Source organism: Phaenicophaeus curvirostris, chromosome 17 (assembly GCF_032191515.1).
Source record: "Phaenicophaeus curvirostris isolate KB17595 chromosome 17, BPBGC_Pcur_1.0, whole genome shotgun sequence".
NCBI classification, from domain to species: domain Eukaryota; kingdom Metazoa; phylum Chordata; class Aves; order Cuculiformes; family Cuculidae; genus Phaenicophaeus; species Phaenicophaeus curvirostris.
The window spans coordinates 6,150,363-6,167,791 of record NC_091408.1 but is presented as its reverse complement, the minus strand read 5'-3'; the positions used below and the strand labels follow the sequence as shown (position 1 = coordinate 6,167,791).

Here is a 17,429-nt window from a genome sequence, read left to right as displayed (position 1 = left end):
AGGAGCGGGGTGTGAGGGGGAGAGGGATGCGAGGGGCGGGTAGGAGCGGGGCGTGAGGGGGGAGAGGGATGCGAGGGGCGGGTGGGAGCGGGGTGTGAGGGGGGAGAGGGATGTGAGGAGCGGGGTGTGAGGGGGGAGAAGGTGTAAAGGGGAGGGGGGGAGTGCGGGGGGAGAGGAGCGGAAATGGGGGGGTTAGGAGCGGGATGCGGGGCATGGAAGTGCGGCTAGGAAGGGGGATGGAGATGCGGGTAGGGGCAAATCGTCAAATCCCACTCCTACTGTGTTCAGTTCTGGGCCCCTCACCACAAGAAGGATGTTGAGGCTCTGGAGCGAGTCCAGAGAAGAGCAACAAAGCTGGTGAGGGGGCTGGAGAACAGGCCTTATGAGGAACAGCTGAGAGAGCTGGGGTTGTTTATCCTGGAGAAGAGGAGGCTGAGGGGAGACCTCATTGCTCTCTACAACTACCTGAAAGGAGGTTGTGGAGAGGAGGGAGCTGGGCTCTTCTCCCAGGGGACAGGGGACAGGACGAGAGGGAATGGCCTCAAGCTCCGCCAGGGGAGGTTTAGGCTGGACATTAGGAAAAAATTCTTCACAGAAAGGGTCATTGGGCACTGGCAGAGGCTGCCCAGGGAGGTGGTTGAGTCACCTTCCCTGGAGGGGTTTAAGGGACGGGTGGATGAGGTGCTGAGGGGCACGGTTTAGTGTTTGATAGGAATGGTTGGACTCGATGATCTGGTGGGTCTCTTCCAACCTGGTTGTTCTGTGATTCTAACCTGTCAAGGGGCTGTCCAGAGGTGGTACCGCATATTAAAACCTGTGTTCTCTGTCAGCAATGACAACGCTGGGTTTGAGTCACAATTCTGCCCACGAGAGTCTTTCTCTTTTTTGTAAATGTGAGCTTTCTTTTTTCTCATCCTTTCATAAATTCAGTAGTTACCTGTGTGATTTAACTGAAATACCCTTTCTTCTTTCACTGTTTTGTAACATGGGGCTGAGCGAACTACGTGTACCTTTACTGCAGGTACACGTAAACATAACTCTCTGCTTGTCCGCTGTGGACTGCACAATTTGGGCTTTATTAAGGGATAAAATTTCAATTTAATGCAATTTTGCATGGGTTAATGGATCATCTGAAAGGAGAGAATATGACTGTAAAGGTCAAAGTATGGAGGGGGGAAAAGAAATATTCCAGATTGGCTCCTTCTCAGTTTCCATACCTCTGCTTATGGACAGTGAGGCAATGTTCTCAGAGCCATTGTGCCTTTACAGAATACAGATGCAGGGTTACATGTTTATTTACAGACATTCATTCTATTTGAAATGTTATAAATAATGGTGTAACTTTTCATATTCAGAAGTAGTTAGAGCCTTTTACATTTTATTCAGTAGCTACTGTAGTCTAGGGCTGAGTAAGATCAGGCTTCAATATTTAAAGGAAATCACTCTAAATTTTCTATTAAATCCCTGTGGGAACCTGGACAAACCACTTGCAAAAATCACTCATTCCTCAGGTTTTATATAACTAATATAACATTAAGCAGTGTAAGACTGTTTGCCAGGTGCTGTGTGCTGTGCCTTTGTGATGATGATTCTGTGTGCTTCTTTGCTTTTCAATTATCTTTATTTTTAAAAGGTCTAATGTGTTTCAGGCTGTTCCCTTAAAATTCAGCACTTGAAAGCAGATAATAACTAAATAAAGAACTTGTCTCCTTGTTCTAGAAGGGGTTCCCAAAGTTAATACAATTTCAGTGACTTTTCATTTGTTGTTCGGTACTTTATTTATATTGGCAATTCCTGAGTGGAGCAGGAACACATGATCTTTTGCATATGTGGGTGTTATTTATGACTATTGTGCAGAGTTTGCTAATGGCATTCGTGTGGTTTAAAAGGGATGGGTTTCTTATTTAAAAGAATGGTGTCATGACCTGATGGTATTTTTGCATAAAAAAAATTGTATGCGTTTTCTTTTTTTCCTCTCAGTTTTGCTTTCCAAAGCAAGTTTCTTCAGAAGAGGAAGAAGGGATTTCATTTCCAGAAAGCATTTGTCAATTCTCCTGTCACATCAAGAGCTACCCCATTAGTTGTCCTCAAGTCCTTCATCAGAAGATGTCATCTCAGAGGTGTACGCTCCTCGTGACTGCCACACACTGCACAGGGATCTGAATAGTTCCTGCCCTGCACAGAAACCAGTGTACGTCTTTGAAAGTTGTTTGTTCACAAGTGTGCCAAGAAACAAATGCAAGCTCGAGCTGCTCTTTCAGAGAAGCAAATGGTTCATGCCAGCCATGTTGCGAGCTGAGAGGGTGTCACAGTCCTTGGACTCTGCGGGTTGTTGTTAGCAGTCACGCTGGGAATCACTGGCCTACAACGTTAATGTTGAGCGTGTTGTGTTTTAAGGTTTTGAGGAAAATGCAGAGACGGCATAGCAGCAACACTGACAACGTTCCTCCTGAAAGGTAGATTTTTCTCCTTTTTTTCTTCCATTTTCCTCATGTTCTGATTTAAGTGTATGGTATGTTTTGGAAGACGAAAGCTCAAAACTGAGAAGGGCATATGCTTCCTGTGCGTGTCCTGTGGCCAGGCTTTCTGCTCCTGTTTAGAGAGTTTAGAGACAGATCGACTATTCGCCTTCAAGTCAGTTGCTGACTGCTACCAACTATAGTGTTTCAGGTTTGGTGATCCAGAATGGCACACGTGGAGACAGTTGGCTTTGCATAGGCAGGATGTTTTGGAACTCTGGAAGAGCGATTCTTGGTGCTGTCATGTGGGGATCCTGAATGCTGTCAATCTGAACAGATCGAGCTGTATGAACAGAGGCTATTTTTGCTAGTATTGAGGTGTTTAAAAATTCTGCTAGACTGAAATTCCCACCTACTAGAACTTAATATTTTATAAAGATTGTGGATGATCCTTTACAGCATCCCAGAGTCTGTATCTGGCTTTGTGTACATGAATATTTAGAAGTAGAATACCTCTGATTCATTTCTGTAATTACAGCAGCAGCAAGGGAGGCTTGCCGCTGTTGTTGTTCTGGCACTAAATATTCCCTTGTGCTTTCCCAGGGTTAGGGCTTGACTTTTTTTTTCTAAAGAAGAAACTAATCTAATTACTGTAAGACAAAGATGGAACTAACAAATCTCATTTCTCTGAGTAAGTGAAAGATTGTGATCACAAGAGGTCACTAAATATTTTGTAGTGGTTTTGTAAGCAGGGTGAAGCTTGATGTCTGACCACTTCTAGCATGGTGCCATTCTTTAATTTCAGGGGGAAAAGAGAGCCATCTTCAGCTTTTTCTGCATGATCCAAGCTGTTTTCCTCTGTGTCAGTCCCGAGCCTCAATGCATTCTGTGGGATTTTTATCAACAGGCAAGCCTGGGGCTTGAGGGGTCTGTAAGATGTTGTATGGGCCCTCTCATCTGCAATGTAGAGCTTTGAGTCTGTACAAACTTGTAAGGCATTCCAGATCTGTTTGAATGGTTAAAGTATATTCAGGATACGTATTTATTTTGGAATGCAAAAGATAAGCGGAGTAATGCTAACTGGTTTTTATAAATGCTTCTGGTTTTAACAGGGTAAATACATGTTGTCAGTAATGTAGGCTGAAGGTTTCCTAACTGTAGCATGAAATGCTGTTACCACTGGTCTTCACTTGTGTTAACTTCAACAGACTCAGAATTCCATTCTTGTTTATTTGTTTTTAAATATGTCCCTGATTAATTCCTTCCTGCTGAAAGCATAGTCGTGTGTCCCGGTACTATTGTTCCAAACAATGCTTTTATCTTTATCTGTAACAGTGAGTTCCACCCAGTTGGGTTTTTGTGTTCTCAGATGTAAATACTGTCATATTATGTCCCTGTCTTGTGTGTATATCCCTGAATTGTAATGTTAGGTGTAAAATTCAAGATGTAGTTTATGAGTATTTTGCACCAAAAAAAAGGTGCGCAATGTCTTGTTGACTTGATTCCTTGCTGGAGCCTGTGGAGAGACATTGGGATCAAGGCGTAGCTATAAAAAGCCTTATTAGCAGTTTACTTAGTGGGGAGGTGTGCCCAGGGAGGTTTGAAGCTGTCCCTAGAGTGATGTGAAAGGCAGTGCTCTGTGCCTTGTAAGACGCTTGGGAAGGCTTTTGAACCCATGGGAGAGAGAGGGTTAAGGGCCCTGTATGTCCCTGCACGTGCTGTCTCAGCTGCTTCTGAAGTTGGAGATCTCCAGGGATTAAAATCAAGACTGAAGCTCTGCAACTTGCCTTATTCGTGGGCTTTGCCTCTTGCTGGCTGTATTTATTCTTTACTCTCCTTTTGCAAGTTACAGAGTATTTGCTGTCTGTCAGGCATTTACTGCCTGGTGATTGCTCTGTTTGTTACCTCTGTTGTTCCCTGTCACCTGAACTTCCCATGTAATCATTTCAGTGCCACAGCATAGAGTTTGGGTGAAGAAAGCCCATTTTCTTTTGGTATTAGGCCTGTTGTCTTTTTCTTTTCGTATTAGGATAAAGATATTTAAGACTTTCTTTTTGGAACCTGGCTGTAATCCAACAAGCTCAGGAAAGAATCAGTGCCAGATTGTGTTCTTCCCAGTAATTCAGGTACATCCATGCCCAGTTTGCCAGAAAATATAAAAATAAAACAATTTCTCTTGATCTGTGAGCACATCCTTCATGTACAGTATTTGTTGTGTCAGGGACACACAAGCAGCTCTCAATTCTTCTTTTATCCAGTTGGCTCTGTCTTTCATTTGCATTATGCATCTGTAGGCAAGTAACAATCATCCCTAAATAAAGATGGAAGATTTTGAGGGCAGGTCATTTCTTTACGTTATCTTGATTAATTTGTTTGTATGTAATGTGACCTGCCTTGGCTGTGCTGTCTAAAGTTACGTGCAGGTTAGTATGTTTCTCTTTAAATATTAAAAATCATTCTAGAAGATGATGAATTTGGTATCAGCTGAATTATTTCTTTGGTTCCTCTGAAAGTGAAGGGGGTGTTTGAGAACTCAGTTCCTTAGATGAAGAAACTGATGTGTTTTGATCAGTTCTTTAGAAGTGCTCTGATCTTATCTTAGGAGTCTGGTTACTGCAGCTAGTTCAGCAGCTGTGACTTTCCAACAGCAAATAGAGGGAAAAACATCTGTCATTTGAAGACCAACGTATTCTGATAGTGTGTGAGGAACCCTTGAATGACTACAGTCAGGGCTGGGCTTAAAGACTGTGAAGTTCTGAGGCACTCATTTTTGATTAATCACTTTTCTCTGATCTCCGTCCACTGCAGAAACCGGAGCCAAACAGTCAGTTCTGAAACCAGTGTGGATGAAAGTGGAGTTTTTGAAAGTCTGAAGGCTGAAGCTACCTCACCACAGCAGCTATTCTCAGGCCTGGCAGGTATCCCGTCAGGCACCATCACAGCTGCGCCGTTCCAGGCAGGTTTGGTTCTGGGCTCTTCAGCAGGAGGTGGGGAAGTGTTCATTCAGATGCCAGCCCCAAGGGAGGAAGGGACTGGTCGTACAGAAGGAGCCCCATTTCACCACCGGCAGTCGTCCCATCATTTCCACCATGGCCATCACCGAGGTTCATCTCTACTGCACATGGCAGGAGGAGATCGCCATGGGCACGCTGAGGAAGGCAGCGATGAACAGGCTGGGACTCCAGCCCCAGCTCTTTCGGAGTTAAAAGCTGTGATCGGTTGGCTGCAGAAGGGACTTCCCTTCATATTGATCCTCCTGGCTAAAGTTTGTTTCCAGCATAAGCTTGGTAAGTCTTTGTCCTTTCTGGGTTGTAAGTGTATTAGAGGGTGGTTAGGAAGCTTTATCGTGCTGTGGTGCCTGATGTATTTATCCAGGTGACAGTGTCTAGAGGTAGTCTAGCATGGAGGGGACATAACCAAATGCATGGGATAATGCATTTGATAAATTCACCCTACTTTCAATCTAAGTTGTTTTCATCTGTATCAGTGCCCTCTGTTCCCTGCCCTGACCTGTGGGAGATCAGTCCTGTACCTTTTCCTTATGTCTTCTTGACATTGCTGCAGGGGCTGAGGATGTTACCAAGGCTTCTGACTCAGAGTTCTCTCTAGGAGAGATGGAGAGACCTTAAATTAGTGATCAACTTCTTGTAGCACTGAAGGGTTCAGAGGGAGAAGACACCATACAGATGGAAGGCTGATAAGTTGTCAAATCAAGACAAACAGCATCAGCAGTTACATCTTACAGTTGAGATCTTCAGAGTTCCCTAAAGAATATATCTGTCCAGGTTTTTTAATGGTACCTGAGTATTTCATCCCCTCAGTGGTCATGTAAAATCTGGTCCTGTAATACTCCTCTTTGAAGCTGTATGTGTGACAAGTCTGAGGATCCTCATTCATGCTGGGAGCCACCTAGCGCTCTGCCAGTATCCCCCAGAACAGCTATTGATTCGTGTCTGCAACATCTTGCTCTTTGTGCCTGGTGTGCTCTAGGGTTTTGATGGTGTGCTCTAGGGTTTTGATAGTGTGCCCTGTCTTCTATGAGCTACTGAACTTCTGTTCTAATACTGTCATCTAGCTGTGTTCTGTTTGCACAGTGCAGCTACAACTTGCAGCACTTATATTCTACTTCAGCACAGAACCCGACGTTAGGATAGTGTCTGTATTCGGCTGGGTGGCAAATGCTCACTGCAGTAGCTTTACTTGCCCTTAGCTTGAATTTTAACTTATTACATGAGCCCAGACTGCCCTGGTTTAGTTGCCTATATATTTTAACTCCAAATGCATTCAGAAAATCGCCCAGTAAATTGTTTTCTAAGCTTGAAATGCTGACATCAAGTGCTTTAGGACTGAAGGTCCTCCTGCCAAGCCTTACATCTTGTGACGGTGTCTTTCCCTGCAGGAATTGCCGTGTGCATTGGTATGGCCAGCACATTCGCCTATGCCAACTCAACACTCCGAGAGCAGGTTGCTCTGAAGGTGAGGACAGTATCTTACTCTCTTACATTCCCAGTCAGCGTTGCTCTTTGTACACAAAACAATGTCTACGTTGAACCTTCTGTTGCAGCATAGGAATGAATGCCATTATATGGATACAGATCTGTCAGAATAAGAGCACTGTGCTGTAATACTCGCTTCCTCTTCCTACTTCTCCCCATTGATGTTCTCCCACAGTTTCCATTATGCTCTTTTGTGGAAGTGTGGCATAGTAGAACAAAGAGATGAGAAGTCAGGGATATTGTAATCTTCCTCTGGTTCTGCCACTGATTGCGAGTGCTTCTTTGTGCCTTAATTTCCCATTTACAGCAGAAACGCTGAAACCTATTTCACTAGTTAATGATGAGATTTAATGTGTTAGCATTTGGATTCTGGTTTGGGATGTTCAGCTGAAGGGTTTTGTAGATGTATTGCTCTTTAGTATCTTAATGCTCTATTGAAAATATGCTTAGCATATAAAGAAACCACAGATCTTTTCAGGCCTTATGATTGCCAGTGTCAGCAGAATGCTTCAACACCACTAAAAGCACAAGACTAGAACTGCTTTTTCGTAAAAGTGACAGCAGTGGCACAAGTGTATACTTGTATCTGCCAGCACCAGTGGAATAAATGTGATACAATGCTGAATGAACAGATAAATTGCACAATCACGTAATAGATGGATGTTGCCTTGCACTTTGCACCTCTGTCTTTCCAGCAGCGTGCCCCTTAATCTGCCTGCTTTAAATCTCAACCTCTCAACCTAACATCCCTGGCTGTTGAAGAGCTATTTCCTTAATAAATCATCTCACAAGAAAATTGCTGGGTGTTTTTTCCCTCCCAGGAGTAAAATTTACTCTCCAAAACTGCACTGAGTCAAGACCGAAGACAAGGTCTTCTGCCATGCAGCTTCTGGTTATAAAGTTCCTGTCTTTTCAGATGCAAAATTTGCACTTCTTTTGGCATTTAATTATTTCTTAAATAAAAAAAAATGTGTGTTCTAGAACTGACATATGTTCAGATAACATCTCCACTGCACGTGGGGGTGGATTATGTTATATTTGATTTAGCTGAGCCTGCTTGTAATTGACTTTGAGTCTATTTGTAAAACATCTCTTTCATGAAGTGTTGTCCCAGGCAGGTGGCAGCTCAGAGTTGTACAATATATGGAACTGATTGGGGTTTTGATCTGCTTGTCGAGCTGCATTTTAAATATCGGGAGATTTCAGATGTCCCAAGAAAGATCCCAACTTTGAAAACTTTGTTCTGCCCATAAGGCTATCATTTCCACCAGTGTATTTTGATTTATTTCTTTGAAGTAACTTTGTTTGTAAAGGTAATGAGTGCCGTATCTGCTTGTGTTTATACATGTCTTTGCCTAACAGCCTATTTCTGAGTCTTAGTCCAATGTAAATAAACTAATTACTGCACACTTAGTTGTATATTTGTGTCCCCTGGGCTGGCCTTACATTTTTCTTCAGCAGTTAAAGGCTCAATGCAGCCACAAGGCTTTCAATTTATCTTTGCTTCTTGTTCTTGCTCAGGAGAAGAGGTCAGTGTTGGTTGTCTTCTGGATCCTAGCCTTTCTCACGGGAAACACCCTGTACTTGCTTTACACCTTCAGCTCTCAGCAGCTGTACAACAGGTAAGCAAACTCTGTCTTGCCTGTGGTGGAAGCAGGTGGTAAAAGCCAGGGAGGAAAAGAGGGAAGCCTGCTTCTCCCCACACTTTGGGAGGCAGTGTACATACTGAAGACATCTTGGTTACATCTTTGTGATACCTGTCATTGGAGGAAAAGAATGTGTGCATCACTTCTACCAGTGGACTATGTTCCTGTCAATAAATGATAGAACTGGGGTCTAAGGGGGCCAGGGTGTGATGATCTGCTACAGCATCGCTGCTTGAAACATGTACACTTGCAGTTTTCTTATGTATGGAAACAAGGTGAACAATTTTATGGTGGGACTTCTGAATTTCCAATTTGACCACCGTGACTGAACATAAAGAGCAGGTGTGGGAAGCAGTGACTATTAATGAGGCTGGCCTGTCAGATTAGAAATAGCTGCTCTAGTTTTGTTTCTTTCTGTCTTGTTTTTCATTTCCTGATTTATTTACTTCTGCTTGTTTTTAGTGCATGAATAGTAGTAAAGTTTCTGATTCTGTTTCTGTTTTTAGGATGTAATTTTACCTGTTGTGCTGTGCCAGTGTTGTGAGTATTTTAAATTCATGTTCAGGCTTTTCATTCTGGGTTGGTCATTTTACTTTTGTGATTTTTTTTTTGTTATGATTTTTTGCTTTCTACCATGAGGCTTTAGGAGGTAAATACGCTGAAGAAGAATCCTGGTTTTTTAGTCTGAGTAGGGTTCAGTTCTCATTGTTGCTCAGATCAATAGCTCCTGCCCATTGCTGTGCGAAGTTCTACTGTCCAGGACTCCTGTTCTTTAACTGGGCTGAGCAAATGTTCAGCCCAGTCAACACATTATGTAGGGGGCACAACCTTCTTGAATCTTTGGTTCAGGTATGAGTTGCTAATTAACACAGCCCAGGTCTTGGACTGCTTCAGAGAGCAGAAAGCCGCTGTCAGAGCATGACACACCTGAAGTTCTGACCCTTCTGCCATATCTAATACAGCGCTTCCTTAGTCACCAGTTTGTTTTCATATGCACAAGTAGCCTTAGAGGCTGCTGCCCCTGATGCAGTTCTGCCTTGTGACAAGCCAGCCTCACAGGAGCAAGATATAGCGTGGCTGACTGGGACGTGACTTCCCCAAGGAACCCTAACTACTGATGACTTGGGCCTCCAAGGATAAGCTTTTACAGCCAGATCTGATAGAGCAGGCCTGTTGGTGAAAGGCATTAGACCAAAGGCTCTTTCACAGCGTGGCTTGCAAGTTAAGGAGACTGTAGTCTTTAGAAACAGATTTTGTAATGTTTGGGTCCTGTCTTCTTCAGCAAACCTACTGACCTTGATAGAAATGGGCAAGAATAGGCAAAATCAAGAGGCCCGGAAGAGCCATGGGTCTAATTTGTGTGTCTTATTCCTGTTGCCCTTGAGAATTTCACCAAAGTTCAGGGGAGTTTCTAGGCTTTCTCTAGGTAGCAGTGGATGCAACAGATATCAAGAAGCTTAGATGAGGTTCTTCTTGGTACTTGAGCCTTGTTCTCATGCCTTTCAGCCTTATATTTCTGAAACCGAACCTTGAGAGGCTGGACTTCTTTGACCTGATGTGGATTGTGGGAATTGCAGACTTCATACTGAAGTACCTCACCATTGCTTTGAAATGCCTAATTGTGGCCCTGCCCAAGATCATTCTGGCTGTCAAGTCAAAGGTAAGAGTCTTTTCTTCTTGATATACAAATGTTTGTCTTTGATAATCTGACACTTTTACAACACATTTGCCGCAGAAAATGTGGGTGGAAGAATAAAAATAATAAAATCTCCAGTAAAACGTTGGCAGGAAGTCACCTGGTTAGTGAGCTTTGGCTTTTGAGCCATCACAGACCTCAGCAAGGGTTTGGTGGTGCCCGCAAACCCAGAGACAGAGAGAGAGAGAGGTAAGCATTGCTTGAGAAGGAATGGGTACAAGCAGTAAGATAACTGCTTTTCTGGTTGATTTTGTTCCAAGTCTTGTTTTCTGATTAACCTCTGTAAACGAATATGTCTAAAGCACAAATGTCTTCATTTAATGAAAAGCAGTTGCAAGTAGTTGTCTCTTCAGCTCTACATTGGGGTCAACGATGTAACAGTATTAAATTGAAGCTACTGATGCTACAAAAGGCAGAAAAAGTTCTGACCATGGGTGAAGAAACATTTTAACAAAATGGTTAAATGTATATAAAATCACATGTAGACTTAACTTTAGAAACTTCCTATAGTCTCTCTCTTCAAATACCTTCTCATATTTGTTTACTCCTACAGACTGCTCATGCTGCCCCTTCTTCCACTTAGTAGTGTCTACGTTTCAGTGGCAAATGGGACAATATGTGTTATTTTCATTGGGTGAAGGAACTTTCTGGCAGCTGTTGGGATGAAAGACACTGTATAGATGCAAGATTTAATCACTGAAAGTCTCAGGCAGGGCACTTAAGGGGCTATCTAAACTGGGAATAGTTTTGCTTACAAATGATATAGGTGGCAGGGGAGTTGAGCAGTTTGTTCCTGCACAGCAGGGCTATTCAAGATGGTTATTAATTTATTTCTGGCAATTGTCCAGCTGTTTTTTTTTCCCCTTCTTCTTCTATTATTATTATTTTATTTTGGGAGATTAATGTGCTAGGTCAGAGCATAATCCAGGCTGGGGAGGGAGGGAAAACTGATGTGAATAGTCTTCCCAAGATAAATTGCAGTGTTGGAAGAGGTTCACAGCCTTTGCTTGCTTGTCTGAGAGCTATCCCAAGTACTCATTAATCCTTGTCGGGAGAGAAGAAAGAGAAGGGGTCTTTATTTGCAGCTACAGTGGGAGGCTGGTAAGATCACATCTGTCAAGGGCCTATAATGACTCAGAGCACAGATGCTTCATTTTTAATACCTTTTCCTGGATAGCAATATTCCTCACTTTTTTTAAGTCTCTTTTTGTCTTAGGGTGTTACTGATGGCCTCACTGTCCCCTGACATCTGAGGCTGCTGTTACCTACCACTATGGACCTAGATTTATTTTTATCCCCCTCTCTACACTGCATCCACTAAGCCAAGCAGGGATGAGATCTGGTGTAACAAATTAAGCACGAACAAACTGGGATGGGAGAGCTCTAAGAGAACCCCAGGATGCCACAGAAATTTTAACTGGTAACCTCATAGCTGAGATCTTTCCCTGAGCCTGAGGGCCCAGCTTAAATCTACAGGCCAGCTCAATGCTACACATCTTATTCTTCAGATGAGTCTTAAATGTTAACTTTTTCTGAGTTAAAACAGTTCTGTTGCACTTTAGTGACATTAACTTTGACCAAATTCTCATCAAGGAGTTAGTTGCTATCTTAATACTTACCAGATACAAAATTATTCTCTTCCTCCCCATCTGCTTGTAAGTGGTGTTACTTGAAGCTTCTAGCACCCCATAATATAGGGCCTGAAGTGGAGACTGCTGCAGTGTCTGGGATGGAGTTCAGCACAGCTGTCAATGGCATAAAGGTGTTTAATGTTGAGCTTCCTTGCAGTACCTCTTGCTGGTAGTCAGTGATGATAAGACTTGCCCATGGACAGGATATCAGGGACTTTGATCATTCTGGTATCAACCCCTGAGCAGGTCTTCATATTTTCCTCATTTTGGAGGTTCAAAGGCACTTTGAAAGCTAGTGTGGCTTTTCACACTGCTCCTTGAGAGTCTGCTCTTCTCTGAATACTATGTGGTTTTCACTGATGATGGTGTAGCCTTTCTAGTATGAGGCATCTCCTTCAAATATCTTTTTCAAGTCTCTTACCTCTCCATATCCATTGTGATCGAAGCAAGATCACGTTCTTTGTTTCTCCTGTCAGTTTTCTCTGTAGACTGAACACCACCAATTTTTTCAGTCTTTTCTCAGAGATCATTGATTCTATATCTTATTGTTCTCTTCTGGACTCTTCAGTTTCCTTTGCTTTCCAGACCATTTCTCCAGTCTTTCAAGATGAGTTTGGATTATAATATTTCTTCTTGGTGTATTTACAGCCTTTCCCAGTTTAGCATCAACTGCACATGTGATAAAACCTGCTTTATTCCATCAGTGGCAGGTGAGTTGGAACTCGATGATCTTTAAGGACTCTTGCAACCCAAACCATTCTGTGATTCTAAGATCACTAATGAAAACAGTGAATACTACTAAACTCTTCTAACCTCAGTTGCATCTTTTCATTTTGACAGTGAACACATGAAAAGTTTGGGCTGCGGTACTCAGTTCTCCCAGTCTAAGGTACCTGGGTCATGTATTCCCAGTACGGCCCCAGCACAGAGAGGGCAGCATTTGGTTTAAGATGATATCAGGAACCGTCTTGAGTTCGTAGCATCAGTTCATACTTTAATAACAGAGGAAACGCAAACCGGAATTGAGAGGCAGGAGAGGTTTATCTTTGCAGACTGAATACAGAGAACAGTAAACATGATGAGAGCATGAAGACTGATGTATTTTGGGGATGCAAGCCAGAGTTCTCCAAGCTTGAATACCTCAGAAATGGAATATCTCTGCAAACAGTCCGTCCAAAGGATGAAGGAAGATTGGAAATTTGACAAAATAATCCCAGGCTTTCCCAGCTTCCAAACCAGCCCAGAAAACAGAGGTGCCAAGAAAGGCTGAGAGACTACAATTGGACTGGAAGGCAGGGAAAGAAGAGTTTGGGAACAGGAGAGAAAAGCAGAAAATGGAATGTAACCCCAACATCAGACTCCAGTCTTACACCTCTGGAATTAGTGGGAGAGGAAGCATACCTGGCTGAAGATCCCCTTCCTCCCCCATCAGCTGTGATGCCACATCAAGCAGAGCACAAGTTTTAATAGCAGCTGGGCTCATCATTTCTTTGGAAGGGGGGCTTGGCTCCCACCCTGCATGCTGAAGGCTCTCCATTAAAAAAGGCAAATAAGATCATTTGGTTCAATATAAAATGAATTAAAGTAAATTAAACTGCAGGAGCCATGTGGCCTGCAGAAGCCTCCATTGTTGTACAGTCATAAATGGCAGCTTTTCATTTTCACTGCTAAGGAATGACAGCTTGAGGGGGGTGGAATTAAAAATAAGGAAATAAATAATAAAAAAACACAGTTGCCAAAGATTTTGTTTAGGAAATCCCAAGTGCCTGCAAGTCTCCCATCCCCTCCTCATGCTCTTGTCAGCAGTCTAAGCTGATATCCCAGAGAATGGAGTGAAGCATGGGGGAGAGGCAAGAGAAAAAAACAAACCAAAAGAACTGTAAGAAACCAATATCCCACGTTCTTTTCTGTTTATGTATATGCCTGTGTCTACAGGGAGAAAGATTCTAAGGACACATTTTTCCAACAGTTTCAATGGCTGGTACATAAGCAAGGCCCCTAAGTAACGGGCTCAATGCAGATGCTCAATACAGATGCGCGTCCAAGCTACAAGGGGTGTGTTCCCAGAAGACTGAAAATTCAAAAGGAAAACACTAAAGTTGTTTGTTGAAAATGTAGTTTAAAATCACTGTTGAATAAATACTCATCAGTTTTGTTGGAAAGCTGGATCTAGATATCGCAAATGAGATTTTTGAGGCAAGACTGGCATTAGTCATGTGAAGATTTTTCTTTCAGCTGTTCAAATGGTGTCAGGGACCAGTATGCAAGGACTAGTGCATGCTGTCACTGTGAACTTCTCTCTGTGTCTTTGAAAATACATACTTGAGGTTTGTTTGGTGGTGGTTGTTGCTGTTTTTTCTTGAAGTATCAGGTCGTCAAATCTGTTTGGAGAAAACTCAGTCTATTCATGGCAGCCATTTTTTACACAGTTTTGCACTTAACTTTGGACCAGATGCCTTTTTCAGGTGCATACCGTGTTTTCTAGCATAGATGGTGACAGCCCTGCTGTGTAACCTGGCACATTAAGCTTTCTGTATTCCTCCTGGAGCTGCACCTTGGACGTGAAAGAAACTTCAGAATGTCTTTTGTACAAGTAGTATGGTTTGGATCATTCAGCTGAAGCAAACTGTTTCAAAGCAACGTATTACAGCGTCAGCTGGTGTGTGGTAACTGTATGTTCTGTGAGCCTGAAGCTATCGAGACTTGGTTTTAGGTAGCCCTAGTGCTCTTCTGTGTTCTCCATTAGCACAAGCATGTCCACAGTTGCTTTGGTTACCATGTCACCACCTGTTTCTGTCACCGCACACAGCCATGTGTAATTAAACAGATATTGTAAGGAAAAGAGTACTTACTTTATAATGATTAGAATTGTTCTGCAGCCTGACTCCATCTTGTGTCAGAGCTGAGCTCCACGGGGTCCGTGGCCCACAGTCCTGATTCCCAGCCGTTCTCACTCAGCACTGACCCTTCCTCCATCACATCACTAGTTGTACAAATGACTTGCATGTACAAAAGTTTTACGCTTCTTCAGGAGCACACTCGTCTTGCACTAGGTGTTCATGTAGAGCAACCCATGACGTAGAACGAAGTCCATCCTTCTGCATCGGGGAAAAGAGGGCAATCTGGGACAGTTTGCTGCTGCCAAAGCACTTTCCCTAGGCCACATCCCCTTCCAGAAAGCATACACGAGGAGAAAAGGTGCCAAAGAAAAGTTATATTAATTGTGATTAATTCTAATGTCCCTGCAGCCTCTCATTCATCAGGGGGTCAGATATTTATCAGTCATTTAACATAAAGTTCATGTACAATTTCTTTCATCCTGAGAAAAACAAGGTCTCTTAGGGCATTTGAGTCCTCTAGAAACCGATCAAAAAGTACAGAAGCATTAAAACAAGCACTGAGAGTAGGCACATAGATGGTGTGTTGTAAAAAATACGTGGGTACAGATCCTCCAGTTCTGTGTCTGTTCTGTCTTGTACTGTGTGATATGCAAGTTAATCCTAGTCTGCTCCAGCAGTGTGGCTAAAGTGCTGTTTCCAGGTAGGTGACAGCCTATGCTCCTGTTACCCTCTTCCCTGATGATCTTGAATGCCCTTTGGGGGAACTCAGTCAGAAATAGATCCACTCTTCTGAGACAACAATCTGAGCTTTCATCCTCTAGAGACACAGGAACTATGTGTTGCAGCCTGGAACAGAAGTGGTGTCCCAGAGTCAGAAATGTGGAATTTATTACTGATAAAAGAAAAAGACTTACTGAAGCATAAGATTAGGTACAGAGGAACTGGGACTCTTCTGTCCCTCTCCCTAACACACTTTGAAAGTCGCTGCTACTAAACTTCTTAAAGGAATCATTGCTCTTAGGTGTCTTCCAAGCTTAACTTTCCAGTTCAAGATAACACTATGTGGCTTTCCGAAGTGCTGTGCACTAACTAAAAATCTCATTTTCCCTTCTAGTCCCACCTTGGAATTACTCCTCATTAGTCATGGATGAATTTTCACCAGCATCCTCTGTGCCACAATCCTGTTTGCTGCTTCTATCCAACACTTCCTTATATTGGCAATATGACCCGAAATCTCAGCAGAGCCTGCTCTCCTCTGATCCAAATTGTCAGCAGGATTCAAAAGCTTTTTCTAGCATCTTCCTGTTTCAGAATATGTCCTAATGCTGCTGGCAACAAAATAAGTGAGACTTGGAACTTCCCTTGAGTGCTAATCACAACTTACAGTTGCCTCATTGCAACTTCTCTCACTTCTCTTGCATCCCATTTTAATTCCACTGTGTAAAACCTTAGCGTGCTTCTCAGTTTCCTTCTGTGGAGGCACACGTGCACACTTATGCAAAGCCTTATGTCAAAAGAGACCACAAATTCAATGCTCGGTTAGGCTATGTGGGAATTGGCATTGCTTCTGCAGCTGTAATATTCCCCCTTTTGCTGTATATATATTGTGATTCAATTTTTAATTATGTGATTCCATGTTATTTTTCTGGAAGACTACTTCTATCCATCAGCAGCGTATACTGTGCCCCACAGATAAGCAAGGCAAGTTATTAAAAGAAGCTGTTGTAGAAGCTGGAAAACACATACAGAACAAAGAGCATTGAAAGAAGAATGTTCTACAAGTTAAAGTTGAACAATACACTGGAGAACTGAATTCCATCCTTTTCTTTGCCAGATAATTCCTATGTGATTCTAGAAAAGCCACGTACAGCTGCAGACTGAAGTCAGTGGTTTAGCTTTTGATGGTAATGTGATCTATAAAATTAAGTGCTTTATAAAAAGTCTAATCCCAGACATCTTAGCTTGGACACCAAGATAATCTTAGCTTAACCCTCAGTCTTCTCATGTCTCAAGTTTTCATTTAGAAAATGCAGAAAATAGCTGTCCTTCATGTCAGCCGACAACATGAAAATAAGTTGGTGGGTTTTAATCTTTTACTGTAGTGGTGATGTCATAAAAAGACTGAAAGATTTTTGTTAATTCTCTAGTCTCAATAGAGCTTGAATAACATGAAGTGATAGGATGCAGTTCTGCCGTCAAGTAATGAGGGTGTTAAGAAATACTGAGTGCACAGGTGTGGTATGTGTGCACATCATTACAGACAGTACAATACTGCCTGTACCAAAGGAAAAGTGCAATTGTATCAAAATTGTATCCTGAATTCTGTTCTTCCATAATAACTGCTTGATTTCAAGTATTGAAATGGTCTTTTTATGTGGTGAAGGAGGTAAAGGAAAATGGAGGGCTATACAGGAGTTGTTGACTTAGTTTTTAACAAAGCAGTCTGAAAAAAAAAACCCAAACAGGAATCAAGATTTCACTGTGTGGTATCACCAGACTCATCAACAGAGTTGCTATAATTAGATCTGCAGCACAGTCCTTTGCTACTCGCGCTAATGATGTGTGTGATAACAGGAGTAGCAGACTGTCAGCTTTGGCAGCAACTGGTTCCGCAGAGGAAGCAAAATAAGCACTGTACTTACTTTTTAGTCAGGCCTAACT

The 17,429-nt window shown here is 42.6% G+C and overlaps 1 protein-coding gene across 1 annotated transcript in view; it reads left to right on the top strand.

Moving 5' to 3' along the window:
- The first annotated feature begins 806 nt into the window (after positions 1-806).
- The window catches only part of RNFT2 (ring finger protein, transmembrane 2), a 28,087-nt gene continuing 11,464 nt past the window's right edge, over positions 807-17,429 (top strand). Inside the window, exons 1-6 of the mRNA XM_069870835.1 lie at positions 807-893; positions 1,981-2,456; positions 5,268-5,746; positions 6,859-6,935; positions 8,477-8,577; positions 10,108-10,261. Coding sequence (XP_069726936.1) covers positions 2,374-2,456; positions 5,268-5,746; positions 6,859-6,935; positions 8,477-8,577; positions 10,108-10,261 — 894 coding nt within the window. The 5' untranslated portion in view covers positions 807-893; positions 1,981-2,373. The remainder of the gene's footprint in view (positions 894-1,980; positions 2,457-5,267; positions 5,747-6,858; positions 6,936-8,476; positions 8,578-10,107; positions 10,262-17,429) is intronic.